At 42.9% G+C, this 19085-nt stretch overlaps 3 protein-coding genes across 4 annotated transcripts; 2 read left to right on the top strand and 1 right to left on the bottom strand.

The window, feature by feature from the left end:
• Positions 1 to 872: 872 nt before the first annotated feature.
• Positions 873 to 6590, top strand: ca4b (carbonic anhydrase IV b). Its single transcript, XM_077566618.1, has 8 exons — positions 873 to 921; positions 1016 to 1060; positions 1143 to 1307; positions 1974 to 2119; positions 2183 to 2275; positions 2931 to 2997; positions 3786 to 3949; positions 4516 to 6590. The coding sequence occupies exons 1-8, from the start codon at positions 873 to 875 to the stop codon at positions 4687 to 4689; spliced, it is 903 nt and encodes a 300-aa protein (XP_077422744.1). The 3' UTR covers positions 4690 to 6590.
• Positions 4515 to 11173, bottom strand: LOC144052496 (RIMS-binding protein 2). 2 transcript variants are annotated; one of them, XM_077566608.1, is made up of 6 exons: positions 9496 to 11173; positions 8316 to 8472; positions 7832 to 7953; positions 7338 to 7409; positions 6146 to 6262; positions 4515 to 4768 (listed from the first exon to the last, which is right to left on the bottom strand). In XM_077566608.1, exons 1-6 carry the CDS (start codon positions 9763 to 9765, stop codon positions 4652 to 4654), a joined length of 855 nt encoding a protein of 284 aa, XP_077422734.1. In that variant the 5' UTR covers positions 9766 to 11173; the 3' UTR covers positions 4515 to 4651. The 2 variants fall into 2 exon arrangements, with proteins under 2 accessions (XP_077422734.1, XP_077422735.1); XM_077566609.1 differs by lacking the exons at positions 4515 to 4768; positions 6146 to 6262 and adding an exon at positions 6713 to 7280.
• Positions 10973 to 16924, top strand: ywhag2 (3-monooxygenase/tryptophan 5-monooxygenase activation protein, gamma polypeptide 2). The gene is made up of 2 exons (XM_077566613.1): positions 10973 to 11475; positions 13650 to 16924. Exons 1-2 carry the CDS (start codon positions 11389 to 11391, stop codon positions 14304 to 14306), a joined length of 744 nt encoding a protein of 247 aa, XP_077422739.1. The 5' UTR covers positions 10973 to 11388; the 3' UTR covers positions 14307 to 16924.
• The last annotated feature ends 2161 nt before the right edge of the window (positions 16925 to 19085 follow it).

The following is a 19085-nucleotide window of genomic DNA, read 5'->3' as shown; positions in this document are numbered from 1 at the left end:
AGCCACTTGCAACTCATAGGCCGGCAAAATTAATCGATTCTTAATCGTTGTCATGATTTTGGCTGCCACGATTAAACTAACCTGATCGTCAATGATATTTACATTCATATGTGGGTTCTGTTGGTTATGAAATCGAGCACTTTCTCAACCAGCAGTCAAGCAACCATCAAGGGGTGAACGAATTTTTAAGGATTTATTATACTGCCTAAAAACGATCGCAGCTTGCAGCGGGAGCCGAACGTCACTTGGTGAACTGATGAGAGCGAATCATGTCGAGAGAAGAAAGGACAGAAAATTAGAGATGAACATCATGATGAGATTGTTGTGCCTTGAAAGGAGTCGCAGCCGTTGTCTGGACTTTGTGAGTGCACACTGTAACAGCGCAGATGCTTTCCCAAACATGATGATTTTTTTCTAATAAATAATTGTGATGACAATATTCATCAAAAATAATTGTGAATATGCTGCCAATAATCATGCAGCCCTGATGTATCTGTGGGGCGACCGTCTGAGCCTTGGGGGCCACCCATGTGATCCTTGGGGGCCGCCCGGCACCATGTTGGTGACCCCTGCACCAGATGTTGACTCTTTTGTCAATTCCAGTTCCAAAAAAGAATCTATTGACTTTTTTCCCCCGACAAATCTAAAAATACTGCTTACAACTAAAGCAGGCTGTTCTTTGAGTCCTTAACCTGTAATGAGCCATTTTTTTTTATCTTTTGTGTTTGTGCTTGTTCACCTATCTGAAATGAGGCGTCATAAAAGCAAAGTGGGCGGGGCAGGGGCTGCTCAGGTGGTCCTGACCTTATAAGAACAACAACTCATCTGATGCCTTTGACCAAAACCGCACCTGCAGTTAGACCATTACAACAATGTGGATCTTTTTGTTTCTTTCCTTCCTGGAAATTGTCTCAGGGGCAGGTAGGAGCATCTTCATGCTACGCTAACTCCACAATGAAAAAAAAGAATAATCATGTCATTAAAAAAATGTTGTCAATGAACGCCTGATTTTTAGATTGGTGCTACCAGTCCCAAGTTTCTTGCAATTACAGCTGCACAGGTAGAACTCAAATAGTGGCATTATTAAAAACAAAAAAAGAAACAGTGTTGGAGTGCCATGATGAATTGTTTCTGTTTCAAAGGGCCTGTCGAGTGGGGGAGGATTTTTCCTCAGTGCGGCGGCAGGTCGCAGTCGCCGGTCAATATTGTCAGCAGAAAAGTTTTACCCGACCAACGACTCACTCCGCTGCACCTTGTCGGATATCAACACGCTTTTCACGGAAACCTCTCCAACAACGGCCACACAGGTCAAAAGTCACACGATGACAACATTCATTAGGGGGCAAGCTGGAAAGAAAAGAAGATGGCAAAATGACATTTCTCATATTCCAACTTTCTTTCATGACCAAATACGCACAAAACTTTGCTTGCAGACTCATGATGTCTCTTTTTTTGGGGGGGGGGGGGGTCAGTTGTGTTGGGGTTTTTTATATATTAAATTTGCAGATTAGCTCAACTTGAAATATTTTTCTCGACAAAAAGTACAGTATCTCGGATTTAAAAGACAATTTCAACAAAAAAAAAATTACATTTTAATAAAATAAATAGAAAAAAGGGTCAGGGTTTTTTTCTGGGATTTTTTTTTTTTTTTTTTTTTTTTTATCACAGCTGACAAAAATGTCATACAATTATGACATGCTGTATTTTGTCAAGAAAAGTTGGAATAATAAAAGAACCCCCCACCCCAGAAAAACATAAGGTGATTTTACTGGAACATTTTGTATTTTGTGAGGGAAAAGTCCAAATATTTCGATGAAAACATTGGATGCTTCCCCCCCCAAAAAAAAAAAAACCACCAGTACATTCTTAAAACAAAACAAACCACACAAACAAGAGCACTGACTTAAGACCAAGCAGCTGTTGTCTCTTTTGTTTGATGCAGATGTTTCCTTATATTTGGTGTCAATTGACAGTACAATTGGACTTACCTGGCGGGATGCAAATCAAAGGAGGAAATCTGCTCCAAACGTACAAAGCACTTCAGCTCCACTTCCACTGGGGCAAAGATGGCGGCCCGGGCTCTGAGCACACAATAGATGGAGAACAGTTTCCGATGGAGGTAAGTCAGCAGTTTGAGTTGCTTCGCGCTAAAGAAACGTCCAATCTTGCTTTCCTCCTCCAGATGCACATCGTGCACATCAAGGAACAATACACTTCGTTGTCACAGGCTGTGAGGGATCCGGCAGGCGTGGCTGTTCTCGGGTTCTTCTTGCAGGTAATCGGTAAATTTCCACACAAAACTTTATTGCTATGCATCAATATGACAGATTTCAAGCAAAATGCACTGGAATGCATACAGACATTAAATGGCTCCGCAATAGAGCCTTGTGGTATACCAACAAAATGAGTAGGAAGAACAAAGAATAGTAAAAAGGATATTTTAGTTCAAATTACTCAATATATGCGTTACACAAACAATACATTGCCAGTGTAGATTAAAGAATGTACTAACTTTAATTATTAATTGTATTCATTCAATTATTATAGTTTACTTGTACAAGTTTCTTATGAGATTTGCTGGATAAAATATTGCATTGAAATATTAGATCAAATGATTGAAAAAAAATCTTCGTTTTTCATTTATTATCCATTTTTTTATGAATGTATTATGTTTTTGTAAAGTTGCAGATAGCAAAGATCAATTATTTCACAGCACAAGAATCAATCGGGATTTGTGATGAATAAGAAATGAAAATAATGTTGATTGTGTCCGTAAATAAACTGTTTAGAAATGATTGCTTTCGTGAATCGTTTGACAAAGTAAGCTAGCAATGAGGTCCATGCAGTCTTGTTATTTTGTCTCTTCATTTTTCACTGATTTGAACAAAATATAGAATGAAAATTTTGTTTTGAATCCACTTGTGTTTCAGGAATCAAATTCTGCTAACAAGAAGTTTGATCCCTTCATAAAAGCTCTGACGAGAATCCGGCACCCGTGTAAGTTATGACATGATATACGACACACGACACACGTGCGTGTTCGTGCGCGTGTGCGTGTGCGTGTGTGCCGATTAAGTGCCAAAGTGTCAGTTATTGCCTTTCTGATATGATAACTTAAGTAAATGACACTCGTGTGAGTCAGTCGAGTGCCAAAGTACAATTTGTGAGACGATAAGACGACGACGATTCCAGTTTGCTTCTCATAAATCACACCTCATTGTTTGCAAATAAAAATGTCAAAATAAAAGTGAGCGACGAGCTTCGGAGGTCGGGCGGGAGTCGTTGCGACCGTTGGGATGACTTGACACTCGCATTACGTATGCCACATTTGTACAAAAGAAATGGAGGCAATTATTTGATTTTTTTTTTTTTTGTTTATCACTTGAAGAACACAGCCAGAGTCCGCCCCTTTTTTTCGTTGGGCCAACATGGAGACACTAATGGACACTTTTATCACTAATCGGACTGACGACTGTAATGTGGTCCTTTCCGGTCTTCCCAAAAAGCACATTTCAAATTGCCAAGCATGCACGTGCATCATCAGGGATGAAGAGCAGAAGGCGCGAGCGCATTTTCAAGCGTGTCTTACACGATTAATGTTATGCTTCTTTCACTTTTTAAAAAAAAAATGTCTTCATGCTCTGAAAGATTTTCCTACATTTTCTTTCTTCATTTCGGCACTTCACTTGAAAAGGACACAAATGCATGAATCTTGCACTTGCACTCGTCAGTGGCTCATTTGATGCCATCGCTGACCGAATGAATTTTCTCCTTTTTTTGAGCAGCCAACAAAACGAGGGTGCAGGGCATCTCCCTGCAAATGTTCCTTCCGGCTCAGTCCGACATGAGCCAGTACTTCCGCTACCACGGTTCCCTCACCACGCCCGACTGCGCCCAAGCCGTCGTCTGGACCCTCTTCGAGAGCGCAGTAGCCCTCAGCAGACAACAGGTGACGTCACCAGCATTCCATTGTTCCATCATTTGACAAGTTGCATGTTTGCCAACAAAGGCATGTTTTTGTTGTTGTCAAAATTGGGGATTCGTATGCGTTTCCCACAAAAACAAGGGGTAAAACCAAAACATAAAAAAATATATATATTGAACAGGGTGATCACATCTGTTTTCAGTAAACAACATCTTGATTTATTTATTTATTTTTTTATATTGATGACTTAACTGGGTTATTGCTGGAAAGTGCGTCTGAAAAGTTTTGTCCTGATCTCGGCTTCTGATTTTGGACATTGACAGCCGATTCAATCCTATTCAAAAGATCAGAATTTCCACAATGATCAGTTTTTCAAAAGTGTCAAATTAAGGCTGCAGGCTCGAATGAGCTCACGCAACTGCAACTGCTTTTTTGCCCGACACTTCAGACACATTCCAAGAAGGCTAAAATCCTCATTTTCCCAATAATTGATGCTTCCAATGACAGAGCAAACTTTTGTTGATGAAGCGCTTTTGCCTCCTGCTGTGGAAGTATACGTGTGTGTGTGACGTCACTGACCTTTTTGGCAGCTGGCCGCCTTCTCGCAGCTCGTCTTCTCCCGCGAAGGGAGGCCGATGGTGAACACGTTCCGACCCGGGCAGCCCCTGAACGGCAGACGAGTGTCTCGCTCCGGTTCCGCTTCGCTCAGACCAGCTCACGTGATCGTCACGTCGACGCTGCTGGTGCTGCGGCACTTCGCGTGAAACACACGTCACGTGAGGAAGGGGGCGGGGCAAGATTTTTAGGGACACGCCGCTCTGGAGAAACAACATGAAGACGCCACTGCAAAAAGTGACCAACCAACGAATCTTCTTTGAAACGCGAAGAAGCTGAAAAGTCAATTCAAGCGGACGTGAGCTGATTTAGTCACTAACTGACTTGCAAAGACACAAACTTTCATCTTTCAATTAACATCCACGCAAATAAATAACTACCGTACATTATTGATGACTGTAACACAACGATCTTGAAGAAGACGATCAAGATGGTAAAGTTGCAGCTACAATTATGTCCACCGGGCGGCAGCACTCAACAGTGAGCGTTGTTGTTTGCACTTTGCACTAACTCTGTACAAAAGCCTAACAGGAGCATTACCGCGTTTAACATGATCACTGTTGCAAAACAAGTGGTTGGAAGTCTTTCTTTTTTTTCTTTAGAAAACAAAAAACCTTTTGGGGTTCTGCCTGAACAATTCTCAAGGCTTTTCCACAACATTTATTTGCGGTTTTGCAACTACGTTTCTTCCTATTAAAACTAATGTCAGGAATATATGTTAATATATTCCCCAAAACAAAGAAATACAATGTTCTTAAACACACATCCTAACAATGGCAACAAAATAAATAAATTAGGGATGTCAGGCAATCATTTTTTTAAATCGTAATTAATCACATGACTTCAATAGATAATAATAAATGTACAAATATTTTTTTTCAAAATTTTCATACTCAACATAAAAGTGGAAAAATGTTGAACTAATTGAAATATGGCCGGATCTTTTAGTCATTGATACAGTAATTTCATAATAATTAATAAAATCGAGTTCAAATTATAAGATGTACTGTAAAAAAGTGTGATATTGATTTGTGTTGGTCAATTTTTCTGCCACTAGATGGCATTAATGCATTAGTAGGACGGTAAGAGCTCAGTGCATATTAAGAGATATTTTATCTTGTGTAATTTGTTGAAATCTGCATTTTTCAAATTGTAAAATGCAACTTGATTGTCAATCTCCACAAATATACGCATTATTATGAAATTGATTACTACCTTTTGACGTGGACGTTTCAGCTGGCATTCCCCCACTACAGCCTTTCCAAGTAAGGAAATCGCATGTTTAAAAAAATGAGTTTGAAAGTTCATTCTGAACACAAGCGTAACGGGTGTGCACACTTGTGCAACACTCGTTTATATTTACTTGGGACTATCAGAATGATTTCTTTTCATGATTTACAACGTTGTGGTGTGAGTGAGCCGGTGTGTAGAGTATGTCCATGTGCCCAGTATATAAACACAGGAACAGGAACAAGAACAGGACCGCTTTGGATGTAATCCAATTGTGCAAGAATAGACGGGCGATGATGCAAGCGCATCTGAGTTTATCTGCAGTGTCATGCACTCGCGTCCTTCCTCACACGCTGGAGTGCAACTTTGACTCACCAGTTGAACGGAAATGCCGGCAATCCGTGCCGTCTTCTGCATTTGACCACTTGGGATTGTGATGTCATCCATTTTTACAGTCACGTGCAATTTAAATGTGCATCGTTTTTTTTGTGTCTGTTGAAAAAAAAAAGGTCAACTCTTGATTCATTGATTAATAAAACAAAATGCTGAAATATTCTAAAAACATTTAAATGCTGAAATGTCAACAAAATGGGACATTTGGACCCTATGAAAAGTGCGATACAGACAAAAAATGACTCCTGTTAAAAATGATGTATACGTGCTATCTGTTTGTTAAACATACGGGGAAATATTACTGAGGTCATTCACAGGTTTGCTTTTTTGTTTTAAATCATTGAGTAAGTGTTTCATGAAACCGAGCACTTTTGTTCTGTTGTACAATAGTTTTTGCATGAATAAACAAACTCGTAACTACTATTAACTCGTCATTTTATTATTTTTTGTAAATGCTTTTTTGAAGGTAGCGTGAATTTTATTTATTATGTAAAAATAATAAAAAAGCACATGCATTTTTATACAAGCAAAAATAAAATGTACACCAAATGCATTTATTTAGTTTGGTCTTTAATTGCAAAAGCAGAGAAAATGAAATGGAGCAAAGCTTATTTCCATATTGAATGTTTTCTATATTATCTCAATTTTCATCGATTTGTTTGGTGGATTTTTAGGAATATTGACTGTCAATAATCCGGATTATATCACAAACAGCAATTCTATACGTGTTTACTCTATAAAATGTACAGTAAGTATATTGAAAAAAAATACATTATAGTTCAGATGTTATCTAGGAAAAACTTTGCATCGTATAAAAAGAGGTCATAATATAAAATGTATGTAAAATTTGTAAAAAAAAAAAAAATCCTTAAGGCTAACATTTGGTTTGCAAAGGAAAACAATTTAAAAAACAAACACTGGCCGTGTTTTGTCATTTCATTCCAAGAGAACAAATGAGAGAAAAGGAATGTTTTTGTATTTTGCAGTGATCTCGTCATCTTTTCCAGGGCTGGACATGATTTGTTTTGTTTTGATGGGTACAATTTAGATTCTAATCCCAAGGTAGCAGCTGCAGAAAGTTGGACGGCACCAAACCTCGCTGTCCTTGCAGGTCGCCCTGAAAAGAACGTTTGTGAGCCAAAAAGAAAAGTCATCGTAAATGACTGGGACTCACGTAGTAGAAGCCGTCAGAATCCATATTGCCGAGCACGTAGATGATGTCGCCCGAACGAAAGCCCAGTTCGGCCTGCGGGAAAGACGAAGAAGGGATTGGACCTCATCGCCATATTGTCAAACCACTCAAACTCATTTCGTCATGCCACTTCCAAGCGAGTCCACTTATGGAATCAAATCGTAATTGCGCTCAATCCCTTTGAAAACGTATCGTCCTTGAATCGTATCGCAGCGCATGCATTGAGGAACGTCCTGGATCAAATTGTACCTTATTGCAGAAATGCGCACACTGGCTGGCTATCAAGTTGTCTTTGAAAAATTGAGCAAAAGATCATGGCTAGCTAATGTCAATTTTGGTGCCAAAAGAACACGCACGCCATTAATCGGAATGAAAAAGTCATGAATGAGTTGATCCCGATGCCTCGTCTCCAGAAATCTGTGTGAGACGTCATGCGGCGTGGTTTCATGTTGTCGCTGTTGCGTGTCGTGTCTTACCTCGCTGTCGGCGTTGGGCGAACTTTCCCACGGGTCGTAGTCGAACAAGGCCACCATGCGACGTACGATCCCATCTTCGGGAACGCTGGACGTGTCGCTCACATCGGGACTCAAAGACAGTCCTGTGTAAACGTTTGATTGACAACTGACGGTTACACTCCAATCCTCTTGGTGGCGCTATCAAAAAATGAGGGTCGACTAACACCGCCGGTCATCTTGCATTTCCACCCGCACTTAACTTGAATACGTTGAGCATCATTTTTATTTTCTGTCTTCATGAATCACAAACTGGTAAGAGTTTTCACCAAAAGAAGTGGTCAGCAAAAGTAGCAACACAAGATGAACATGTGAAGTAACAAACTAATTCAAATGACCGGCACACATATGGACCGACAACTGCTGCTAAATAACGAGCTAACTGGCTAATGAACAAGCAAACAACGGATAACCAAGACATTAAAAGACAAAAGAGACCAAGCGGTACCGGTCTGGTCCACGGGGATGAATCCCTGCTGCATGAGCAGATGTTTGAGGTCGTGGTCGTCCACGGGGACTTCGGCCACCAGGTTGCTGGCCACGTAACCCGAAAGGCCGCCCGACTCGCCGTGATAGAAGCCGTCAGCGTCCTTGTCGCCGAACACCTGACAGGTCGCGCACGCAACAGAAACACATGGAAACGTTAGCAGGCGGCCGCGTGCTCGCCATTTTCACGCCCAATTTCAACCGAGCCAACATAGTGAAGCGATCACATGACCGCCACTTATCGCCAACGACCAATCACAGGAAAGCTCTGCCTGTCAAATACAGGAGCCCCTTTGGACCCGCAGTTTTCTGCTGGGCAACATTTTTTTTTTTCTGTTGCCGATTTTGACACTTTCCCCACATAAGAACAATATAGATTATTATATATATTTTTTTTTTACTTACCAAGCTTATATGCAACATTTTCAACATGAACATCATGCAAATCAACTCGCGATTTTTTTTTTTTTAATCAATCATTTATCTGTAAGGTTTTGGCTGCTCATCCTCTCACTTCAATGCAATAGGTCGGGTGTGATTGGTTAGTTAAGATTCAAATTATGAACAAGAAGTGTTCAATGATGCGTTTTATTGGTTTAGACACGCAAATATGTCATGTCCACTGAGGCCATCTATGGGTCTGAAGGGGATTTGCGTCTGGACTGTCAATAGGTCGTTTGCGGCTGAAGCCAAAGAGCAGCCATCTTACGTTGCCACTTTTACTGACAACTTTTTTGGGGTCACTGATCAGGGCGTGTTTTACGCGAGCATCCCTCTGTGGAGTCTTAAGAGCCTCGCAAAGCGTGAACTTGACTGCCATTATTATTATTTCGTGAATTGTGACTAACAGAGGTTACGTTTACATTTTGGAGCCATTTTTTTTTCCTGCTCAGCTTTACTTTCCCTTAATTGTTGATGGCTCTGACAACATTGTGCAGAGAAATCTTTGAATATCACCTGGCGATATACTTGTACATGTAGCGCTTGTGGAGATAAAAGAATTAATAAAATAAAAAAATAGGTAAGTATGTTGCTTTTCAAACAAATTTTCCCACGTTTTTCTGAATATGGAAAGTGCATTTTGGAGTTCCACGCGTGGCCAGCACGGAGCTCGCAAGTCAAGGTCGGTCTGTCGGTCTCACCTTTATGATCTGCCCGGGTACGAAGGGCAACTCCTCGGCGGCCGTGTCCGGGTTGGGCGACATGGAGGCTGGGTTGTACGGGTAGAGCGCCACGAAGAGTCGCGGCTCGCAGTCGGCGGGCGGCGCCGACCTCTGGCTGGCCGTCTCCAGCTCCCACTGGCGGAGGTCCTCGGGGGTGGCCGCTCGCACCTCGTCGGGGTAGATCAGCACGTCCAGCTCCATGCTCGCCGTGCCGGTGTCCGAGATGGACTCCAGATGGTCCGCCTGCATGCGCTCGCCTTCATCCTCATCCTCATCCTCACTTCAGGTAAGCGGCAGCTAGGCTAATCCTCTTTGCATCGGCTTCACCCCCAAGCTCAACAAAGTGCGCATTCAACATCTTCGTCATTGTAAAAAACACGGCAAGAGTTGTCTCTTCTTTTTTGTTTTGAAGGCGAGAAATTGCACGAGCAGACGCACAGAATGAAGTAGCCTATATAAAACTTCTGAAGCTGCAGTCACACAATTCAACAGGTCTCACATAATTAGTAGTCAACACCAAGAATTGACTTTCTCGTTTATTTCTGCCTTGCAAGGAAGGGGATGAAATTCATTGAGTAAATGCAAAGAATGCAGTATAGCCGGTTTTCTGTAACTATTGGATGATCATGAACATATAATTGTTCGCTGGAAACAAGAGTGTTTACGAGTATAACTGCGTGATGAGCCACATGCTGCTTCACCCAATCATCCATGATATCTGCTCTTGGCCAGGCTTGGCTCCTCCCCCCGTGACGACGTGACCCACTTCCAGAAAAGACATCACTTCCTCTTTTGACCCTTAACAAGCTCAGCTTAATGACCAATAAGCGTCTGTGTGCGTGTGCGAGAGAGAGAGCGAGAGAGAGAGAGCGAGAGAGAGACTGTTAGCACTTGTCGGTTGGTTTTTGAATAAAATTTCATTTTAATTATAATTTGATCAAAAATAAATGTTATACTTGCTGATAGCATACATAGAGGACATGCATGCAAAGTTACAATTGTACACATTTGACTTTTTTTTTTCATTTTCATGTAAACCTTGACTTGATTGGTCCTTCAATATGCAAAAGATAACAAATTGTTATAATCATTATTATTGTATAGAATATTTTTAAAATCAATGTGCATTCCTCAAGTTGGCCACACGATGGCAATGTCGATCGTGTAGGTGGGTCACATTGCTGCCACACTGCATTTCCTATCTATCTATCTATCTATCTATCTATCTATCTATCTATCTATCTATCTATCTTATCCACAATGCCACGCTTCCGCTAGCTCTTGCCTAACAAGTTGGACGGTTGAACTCCATTACCCACAAAGCCTTGCGCCCAGCCGGCCACTACTATTACATCATTGGCACGGGCAGCCACTTTTGCGCTGGGGGATGACGCAAGCGAGTGTGAGGGTGAGCGAGAGAGAGGGGTGAGAGAGAGAGAGAGAGAGAGAGAGAGAGAGAGAGAGAGAGAGAGAGAGAGAGAGAGAGAGAGAGAGAGCGAGAGAGAGAGAGAGAGAGAGAGAGAGAGAGAGAGAGAGAGAGAGAGAGAGAGAGAGAGAGAGAGAGAGAGAGCGAGAGAGAGAGAGAGAGAGAGAGAGAGAGAGCGGGGTGAGACGAGCAGACAGCAGCTGCAGTATTCACTTGCCGTCAGATTTTCACCGCATTGCGAATTGAACTGAGGAGGAAAAACAAACAAAACAAAACAAGCAGACAACAAATCGAGATCTTGAAAATAACGCCCGACAATCTGCAGGCGAGCGGCGCCGTGCCTTAGCAACCCCCTCCTCCCCTCCCCAAAAAAAGAGCAGCACCTCCCAAAAATCCCAATAAGGCAAAACTAGTGTCAGCACTGAAATCTGCGCATTTGTCCAAAGATGGTCGACCGCGAGCAGCTGGTGCAGAAAGCCAGGCTGGCCGAGCAGGCTGAGAGGTATGACGACATGGCGGCCGCCATGAAATCGGTGAGTGCCTTTCGTTCATTATGTCATCAGAGCGACACTTTGCCGCTGACTACTGCGCGGATGCCGGCAAATATTGGATTTGGAAATAGATCTTTCAAAAAAAAACTGACATGACGTAAAGGCCGCTCCCTTTGTGAGGTCATCTTGTGCGGTGTTTGCGATATTATCAGAATTTTGTGGCTTCTTGTGATGCGCCGGCTCCTTTTGGGCGGTGCCTTTAACACAAGCAAGCCTGCGTCACGCTGGCTCTCCTTTTCTTATTACTACCATTACAAAATGTGTGTGTGTTTTTTTTAAATGTCATTTGGGCCCTATAATGAATGGGGTTCCACCCCCAAAAGAGTGACGACTCACTTGGGGGCATGTGAGGTTGCTCCTGCTCCCCCCACTTTCTCCTCCTCCTCCTCCTCCTTTTGTCTTAGAATGATTAGAATACAAATGATATTCCAAAACTGTTTTAGATAAGGAGCTCTAGTTTATGCAAATTAGCGGCAATGGGGCGAGCGGGTGTGTGTGCGCCCTTCGGCTCCACGCAGACGAAGGAGGCAATAGAAGAAGAAGACTTCTGGAATATTCTTTTGTCATATTGCAGTGTAGCCAAGTTGATATGATCAGATCACATTGGCTTCCGGTGTGTACACTACAAACTGCCGTGTCATGTTAGCAACAGCGAAAACGGGTTACAGGCGCAGGATTGGATTGAATGATCAGGAAAATGAAACGAGGGTGTTGAAAAGAAAAAAAAAAAGTTGTGTGTGCGCGTGCACGTGTGCTGTCACACTCCCGAATGGAAGGGAATCCCTCGCCATCGGCGCCGACGGACGCTCGCTCGATCGCTCGCTCGATCGCTCGCTCGATCGCTTTTTAGTCTTTTGCCGTCAAATAACATCAAAGAAGGAAGCGGATCATTTTAGGGTTCACGCTCGGTCAACACAAGGTGAGAATTTGCCCCAAAAGAACATCTTTGAGGTCATAAAATTAAGAACTTTGAAGGCATGGGTCTATCATATGTCATATTTGAAGTCATCAGGTAAAGTAGGAGAACATTTCAGAGCAAAAGATATAAAAAATAAAATAAAAAACAGGACTGTTGTATTAGTCATAAGAAAATGAGGAATCGAACATCCCTAATTTTAAGTAAAAAAAAGAAAAGAAAAGAAGAAGACATTTATGTAATTGAAGTCGTATTTTAAGTGCTCACATGAAGTCATTGAAGGCATTTTTGAAATATTAGAAGGTGGTTCACAAATACAACTGCATGAAATAAAGACCATTTAAAAGTCACCACATTTTGGAGCATTCTAAGCATTAAAATAAGATACGGGATGATTTGATGCCATAAATAATGCCAAAGTTGAACATGAATTGCTATCAACTAAGGCACGTCATCAAATGTGACTTTTTGACTAACAACAAAAGGAAATTGATGTTAAAAGAAGCCTTTGAAATGTTAAAACCACTCAAAAATGTCGCATTTTAAAACGGAAGAAATATTTCCCAGCAGTGTTTTGAGAAGGAGAACAATTTGGACAATGATGTCATTGCAGTTGAAAAGAAAAAAGAAAGTCCATTTGAGCCTTGTGTAAGGTCAGAGGGCGTGCGTGCGTGCGTGCGTGCGTGCGTGCGTGCGTGCGTGCGTGCGTGCGTGCGTGCGTGCGCGGAGGGTTTTCGCTTACAGTGCAGCTGCCCGCAGCGCTTTTGGCAACATTTCAGTCATTTGCAGACGGCCCCTCGATTCCCGCCCGCCCCAACAACCAATAAACAAATACTGTCAGCTGATCATAATGCTCATGAAGCAGCATGTGGCTCCAGTTGTTGCACAAAGTTTATGATCGCAAGCTGGTCAGGGTTAGGGTTAGGGTTCGACGGTCGCTTTTTGCCACATCCCTGGCGGAGAATTTGGTGCCAAGATTGGCGATGGCGCACCATCTTCTCGTAAATGCTCAGCTTCATGTTGGAGTTTGAGTTTGTCCTTCGGGTCGAGGAACGGGCCAAAGCGCAAATGATTTCGAGTGTTGATTGCTTCTGGGATGCCAAAGACGCGAAGCCTGCTCAGGTGAGAGGCGGAGGGTCTTTGGAGACAACCGGAAGAATCAGCCCAAAATTGAGGCCGATGGAGTCGGCGTGCCGTCCCGCCGCTAACGCCGTAAATGCCGGTGATGTGTCCGCCTCAGGTGACGGAGCTGAACGAGGCTCTGTCCAACGAAGAGCGCAACCTGCTGTCGGTGGCCTACAAGAACGTGGTGGGCGCCCGGCGCTCGTCGTGGCGCGTCATCTCCAGCATCGAGCAGAAGACGTCGGCCGACGGCAACGAGAAGAAGATCGAGATGGTGCGCGCCTACCGCGAGAAGATCGAGAAGGAGCTGGAGGCCGTGTGCCAGGACGTGCTCAACCTGCTGGACGACTTCCTGATCAAGAACTGCGGCGAGACGCAGCACGAGAGCAAAGTCTTCTACCTGAAGATGAAAGGCGACTACTACCGCTACCTGGCCGAGGTGGCCACGGGCGAGAAGCGCGCCGGCGTGGTGGAGTCCTCGGAGAAGGCGTACAACGAGGCGCACGAGATCAGCAAGGAGCACATGCAGCCCACGCACCCCATCCGGCTGGGCCTGGCCCTCAACTACTCCGTCTTCTACTACGAGATCCAGAACGCGCCCGAGCAGGCCTGCCACCTGGCCAAGACGGCCTTCGACGACGCCATCGCCGAGCTGGACACCCTCAACGAGGACTCCTACAAAGACTCCACGCTCATCATGCAGCTGCTGCGCGACAACTTGACTCTGTGGACCAGCGACCAGCAGGACGACGAGGGCGGGGAGGGCAACAACTGAAGCGCCGGCCCACGCCTGCCGCCACAAGGCCGAGACCGCCCGAGAGGAAATCAAAAAGGCCGGTGGACTTTGGCAGCCGCTTTTTGCTGAGCCCGCTCGCGCAAGCAGCCCTTGTTTATTTTTCCATGTGTTTACAGAAAAGAGCAGAGGTGAGCGTAAGTTAAAAAAAGAAAAAAGAAAAGACCTTTTCACCATGACCGACTTCCGGGTGGCAAAAGCTCAAACGCGTTCAGAAAAGCGGCCAACCAGGGGTGGCAAATTCCGGTCCAGAGAGTGAAAACCCTGTCACAGTTTGGCTTTAGCCATTCATGCTAGCTAGCTTCTGCGCATGCGCGTCTCAGATTGTGCAGGGGTCACAGATAGCGCCTTGACAAGCACGCATCAGATTGCCCAGGGAGCTAGCGAGCTAGCTAGCTAGCACCTGAGGCGGACGTCATTCTTTGTGGACCTGGATTTGCCACTTTTGCAAATGGCTGACGTGGGGTTGAAACGCTGGCCGAAATTGACATGAGGGAAATTCAGATCTAGTTGATGTTGACGTGATGATATTTCAGACCAATTGCAGCGAACGAAAATGCTCTTTTGACGATGACGCGGATCGCGTCGGCCTCTCGTAGACGTTCCGCACCTGCGACAAGATGGCTTCCACAAACCTTTGCTTCCCCTGAAGAAGTGACTACTCGGCCATCTTGTCTCTGGGAATGTTTTCAACATCCGCTCTTCCTCGCCCTCGAGTTCCGCTTGATTGAATTTGTATGAAGCAAACATTTGATGATATGTTTTGTTTTCAGTTCAGTCAGAGGCGCTCGCCTTCTGTACTCGCCTTCTGCCACCTGGAAGGAACCGGAAGGCACCTATTTGTCGTTTCCAAACATTATGAAAAGGTCTTTGTATAAAAGGTATAAATATATAGCAAAAGCGAGGATTATATATGCGCGGTGGAACGGGCCTCCATCTTGTTGATTTCCTTGACGCCAATTCACAACATTTGTCAGCCAATCAGAGGGCGTCGTCGGGCAGGGGGCGGAAACGGCGACGTCACACTCACAACTGGACCGTCCAGGCGTGCTGCTCACGTTTGATGTGTTTTCTTTCTATCCTATGAGTTGCTTATGCGTCACATGACAACATGGCTCGCTTCCAGGAAGTAGTTTGCAACCCCAAGTGGCGCTCAACCTCACGTGTTTGTGTCATGGCACGGCTTGGAGCCAGGAAGTAGTCGCAGCCCAAAGAAAAGTAAGGGGCCATATTTCTATATATACACATATGACTTTTTTTTTTTTTTTAAGCCCTTGTCCCAGGTAGTAGCCGTCACCCAAAAAGTGTGACAAACCAAAAGTTGAATGTCGATTTAAGGGATTAAAGCGAGTATGCTATATTTAAAATAATAGTAGTAGTTCTAACCCTGCAAAGATGTCCTCATTAGTCAATTCCAGTCTTATTTTAAAAATAACACACACTTCGGGACAACTCCGGGAAGTCGTCTCAACCGGGAAGGATGACAAACCTGATGCATTTTCTTCACTGCTCACTTCCAGGAAAAAAACATGCCAAATTCACACGCCAAAAAACATGCAATTATTTTTGCCTCAAAAGACGGCGCCTTCCACAAAGTCGGCCAAATGTAGGAACATTCACAAATGTCATTCAAACACATCTTCTTCTTATTTTTGTACTAATATATAAATGACGGAGCTGCACCAGGAAGTCGAGACAAAGCGCTTTCATTTGTGCTGATTTCAGGAAGTAGTCTCGGCCAAACTTCCTTCTTAAGTCGTCGCAGCCCCCAAAAGCAATCAACTGGCCCGCCCACATTTGCAACAAAATTGAAATCAAATAAAAATCACACGCCAGTTTGTCAACTGTGTTTGTCAGTAATTCTTTTTGCATAAGATGTTAAAAAAAAAGATTGAAAAAATGTAACGAGGAATCCGCTTTGTGGTTTCTTTCCTAAAATGCACTCGCCTTCTACGTACTACTACTACGATGCTGTTTCTTCAGTGTACAATGATGATGATGATGATGATGATGACAAAGCATAATCATAATAATGATATCATTGAATATCGTGCATGCTGTTGATGTATTTCTATACAGTAGCTTGACTTGATTCACTTACTGTATACTGTGGATGTTAAGTATTCATATGACTGAGAAAAAAAATGCAGCCTTCTGTCTTAATTATTATTTTTTTTTTTATGACTATTTTCCCAACTGATGAACATGGGAATAAAAAAAAAAAAGATAGCAAAAAAAAAAAGGATGCTAGAACTTCACCAGTGCTCACTCTAAATGTCGCCAGCTGCTGTTTGTCACACGAAGAAGAAAAAGAAAAAGAAAAAAAGAGATAATTAGAACACATGGCAGTATTGGCCTTCTTTATTATTTATGGATTATTCCTGCACTTTGACAAACGTTTGGACCACATTGGATGAATTGTTTTGTTTTTCTACCTTCTTTCTTTCTCTCTTTCGCTGTTTTCCACAACAACAACAACAACAACAACAACAACATGTTGAATGCGAGTCATGATGTAGCACTTGCACAAGAAACTAAAATATTAGCTATGATGATCTGAAGCTGAAGAATAAAAAAAAGATGATGCCTGAATGATCAAAGCAACATTTCCGGTGTGTGTTTGTACTTTTGTATTTATAGCCTCATTTGCATACGGCCAATTTTCTTGTCTTTTTTTCTTTTTATTTGAAGTGCGTGCGTGCGCAAAGGTGTGCATGTGCTGTCTGCGTCACAAATGACAGTTTTTTCATACTTTTTTTTTTCCTTTGATGAAAAAAAAAATCCATAGATGACGACCTTAGAAGGATATTTTTCTGTAATAGAATATAAGTATGTTGAATTCTATATTTTAAAGGGCATACGTTTATTGTTGGACAATTATTATAATACCATAAATACATTTTCTTTTATAATGATCTATTCTAAATTCTATCATTATTTAATAACAACAATGATAACTTTTTTTTAGCCAGCTACACTAAGAATAAAGTCACATGGACACAAAAGGACGTTGATGTGATACAGCATATTATTTTTGCATAAATATTGAAAAAAATGGGGAAAAACACGTTCTTGATTTGTTTTGACAGTGAAAATTCTTCTTATTGTTGTTAGCATTATTTCACACGTTAGCAAGAAATTCACAACTTGATTTGTTTTGACATTTTGAAAGCTTGCCATTGGTGCGCAGTGCTTTTCTGTTAGCCTTGTTTTTAATATTAGCATTAGCGAGAAAATGCCTTCTTTTTTCTTGATTTGTTTGAATATGTTTGAAAACATCCACCAACAGCAACAACCGTGTTTGAAGCTCAATATGTTCGTTTGTCCACCAAGATATATTTAAAGCAGAAATTTCACGAAGCTCATTATGTCGATAATTTGGTTGCCGTTCATTTGTCCGGTCACTTCACCGTACTGAAGCTTCTAATCAACCTTTGCAAAAAAATAAAATAAGAGTGACAATATTGTATAAAGTATCCAGAAGTAGGCAATGTGCAATTTCGGAAGAAATTGCGAGTGAAGGCTGAATGATGCTAATGAGGAATTATTTGGAATGATATTGAATGACGTGGAAAGAACTGAACATGAACATGAAGTTGAATGGTTCGAATCCATCAATAAATGTTGAAGTCGTTGGACGAAAGACAGCGGAATAATAAAAAAGTAGTAATAATAATAAAGATAGCAAGGAAAGACGTGAAGTCAACATTTTACATGTTTTGAAACGAGTCACAATATTGTATGCAGTTTGTCGAAGTGTAGAACGAGATTGATTTTGCAAGCATATGGTGCGTTTGTGGGCGACGTGTTTTTTGTAGCTTCACGCTGATGGCTTAACCCCCCCCCCCCCCCCATCACGCTCTCCTTACCTTCTGTTTCACTGCAGCAGCGAACATTCTCAGCAGATGAAATTCTGCACTTGGAGCGCTCCGTCTCGCCAGCCAATAGCCGAGAGGCTTGGCAGACGCGGGGGCCAATCAGGCGGCTGTTGCTAGGGCTATAAAAAGGACCCTCGCTGCTCCTGCTGCTGCACTGAGCTGACACCTTGTGCATCCTGTAAGGAAGGCGGAGAAAAGAAATGGTTCAGGCTTCAGCACCAGGCTGCGTTTTCACGCTCTCGTACCCCGTTTGGGGTCATCCCAGGACTTTGGGAGCACGTGAACCAAGTGGCATCTCATCTCAAAGTTCCATTTGCACGTTTGGAAGCTACGGCACAAAATCTGCAGGAAATGCTTTTCCGGAGACCCTTTGAAACGGGCGAAAGGCATCTTGTTATGCTGTCATTGATATAAAGCAAAGACTTGTCATGCGTCGTGTAGTGACACGCATGCGCACAAAAGTGGAGGTCAGCTGGCGCCGTCTGCTTCGCGCACGTTAAAACGTATATTGAAGGATTTTGTGCTTGAACGGAGCGCTTCCCACAAAAAGTCATCACTTGGAAAGCATCTCCATTTCCTCACTGACTCGTTTTTGCTCCGTCATTGCTTTTTGCTTTGTCAACAAATTGTGATGTTGTCAGATGAGCGTCCTGACTGGAGTCGCAACCGACACGCAGCCCACGAAAGAGGCCTGGCTTGGATATGACCCCAAAAAAAAAACAAAAAAAAAACCGGAATCAACCATTTACATGGACATGGGGTGGGGGGGAAATCATAGAATCAGAGATAGATACAGATGCTAGCTAGCTAGCTAGCAAGCTAGATGGATGCTATCTATCTTAGCAAATTAGCCACATTACAGCCAAGGCAGATGGTTTCCAAA

Source organism: Vanacampus margaritifer, chromosome 5 (assembly GCF_051991255.1).
Source record: "Vanacampus margaritifer isolate UIUO_Vmar chromosome 5, RoL_Vmar_1.0, whole genome shotgun sequence".
Lineage (NCBI taxonomy): Eukaryota > Metazoa > Chordata > Actinopteri > Syngnathiformes > Syngnathidae > Vanacampus > Vanacampus margaritifer.
The sequence above is the reverse complement of the archived record's forward strand: the minus strand, read 5'-3'. Positions and strand labels throughout refer to the sequence as shown.

Coding starts and splice junctions, on each gene's coding strand:
- ywhag2 (XM_077566613.1), top strand. CDS start 11,389: ATGGTCGACCGCGAGCAGCTGGTGCAGAAAGCCAGGCTGGCCGAGCAG. Junction 11,476..13,649: donor TGGCGGCCGCCATGAAATCG/GTGAGTGCCTTT, acceptor TGTCCGCCTCAG/GTGACGGAGCTGAACGAGGC.
- LOC144052496 (XM_077566608.1), bottom strand. CDS start 9,765: ATGCAGGCGGACCATCTGGAGTCCATCTCGGACACCGGCACGGCGAGC. Junction 8,473..9,495: donor TACCCGGGCAGATCATAAAG/GTGAGACCGACA, acceptor GCGACCTGTCAG/GTGTTCGGCGACAAGGACGC. Junction 7,954..8,315: donor CATCCCCGTGGACCAGACCG/GTACCGCTTGGT, acceptor ACGTTTACACAG/GACTGTCTTTGAGTCCCGAT.
- ca4b (XM_077566618.1), top strand. CDS start 873: ATGTGGATCTTTTTGTTTCTTTCCTTCCTGGAAATTGTCTCAGGGGCA. Junction 2,120..2,182: donor GAGAACAGTTTCCGATGGAG/GTAAGTCAGCAG, acceptor TTCCTCCTCCAG/ATGCACATCGTGCACATCAA. Junction 2,998..3,785: donor GACGAGAATCCGGCACCCGT/GTAAGTTATGAC, acceptor TTTTTTGAGCAG/CCAACAAAACGAGGGTGCAG.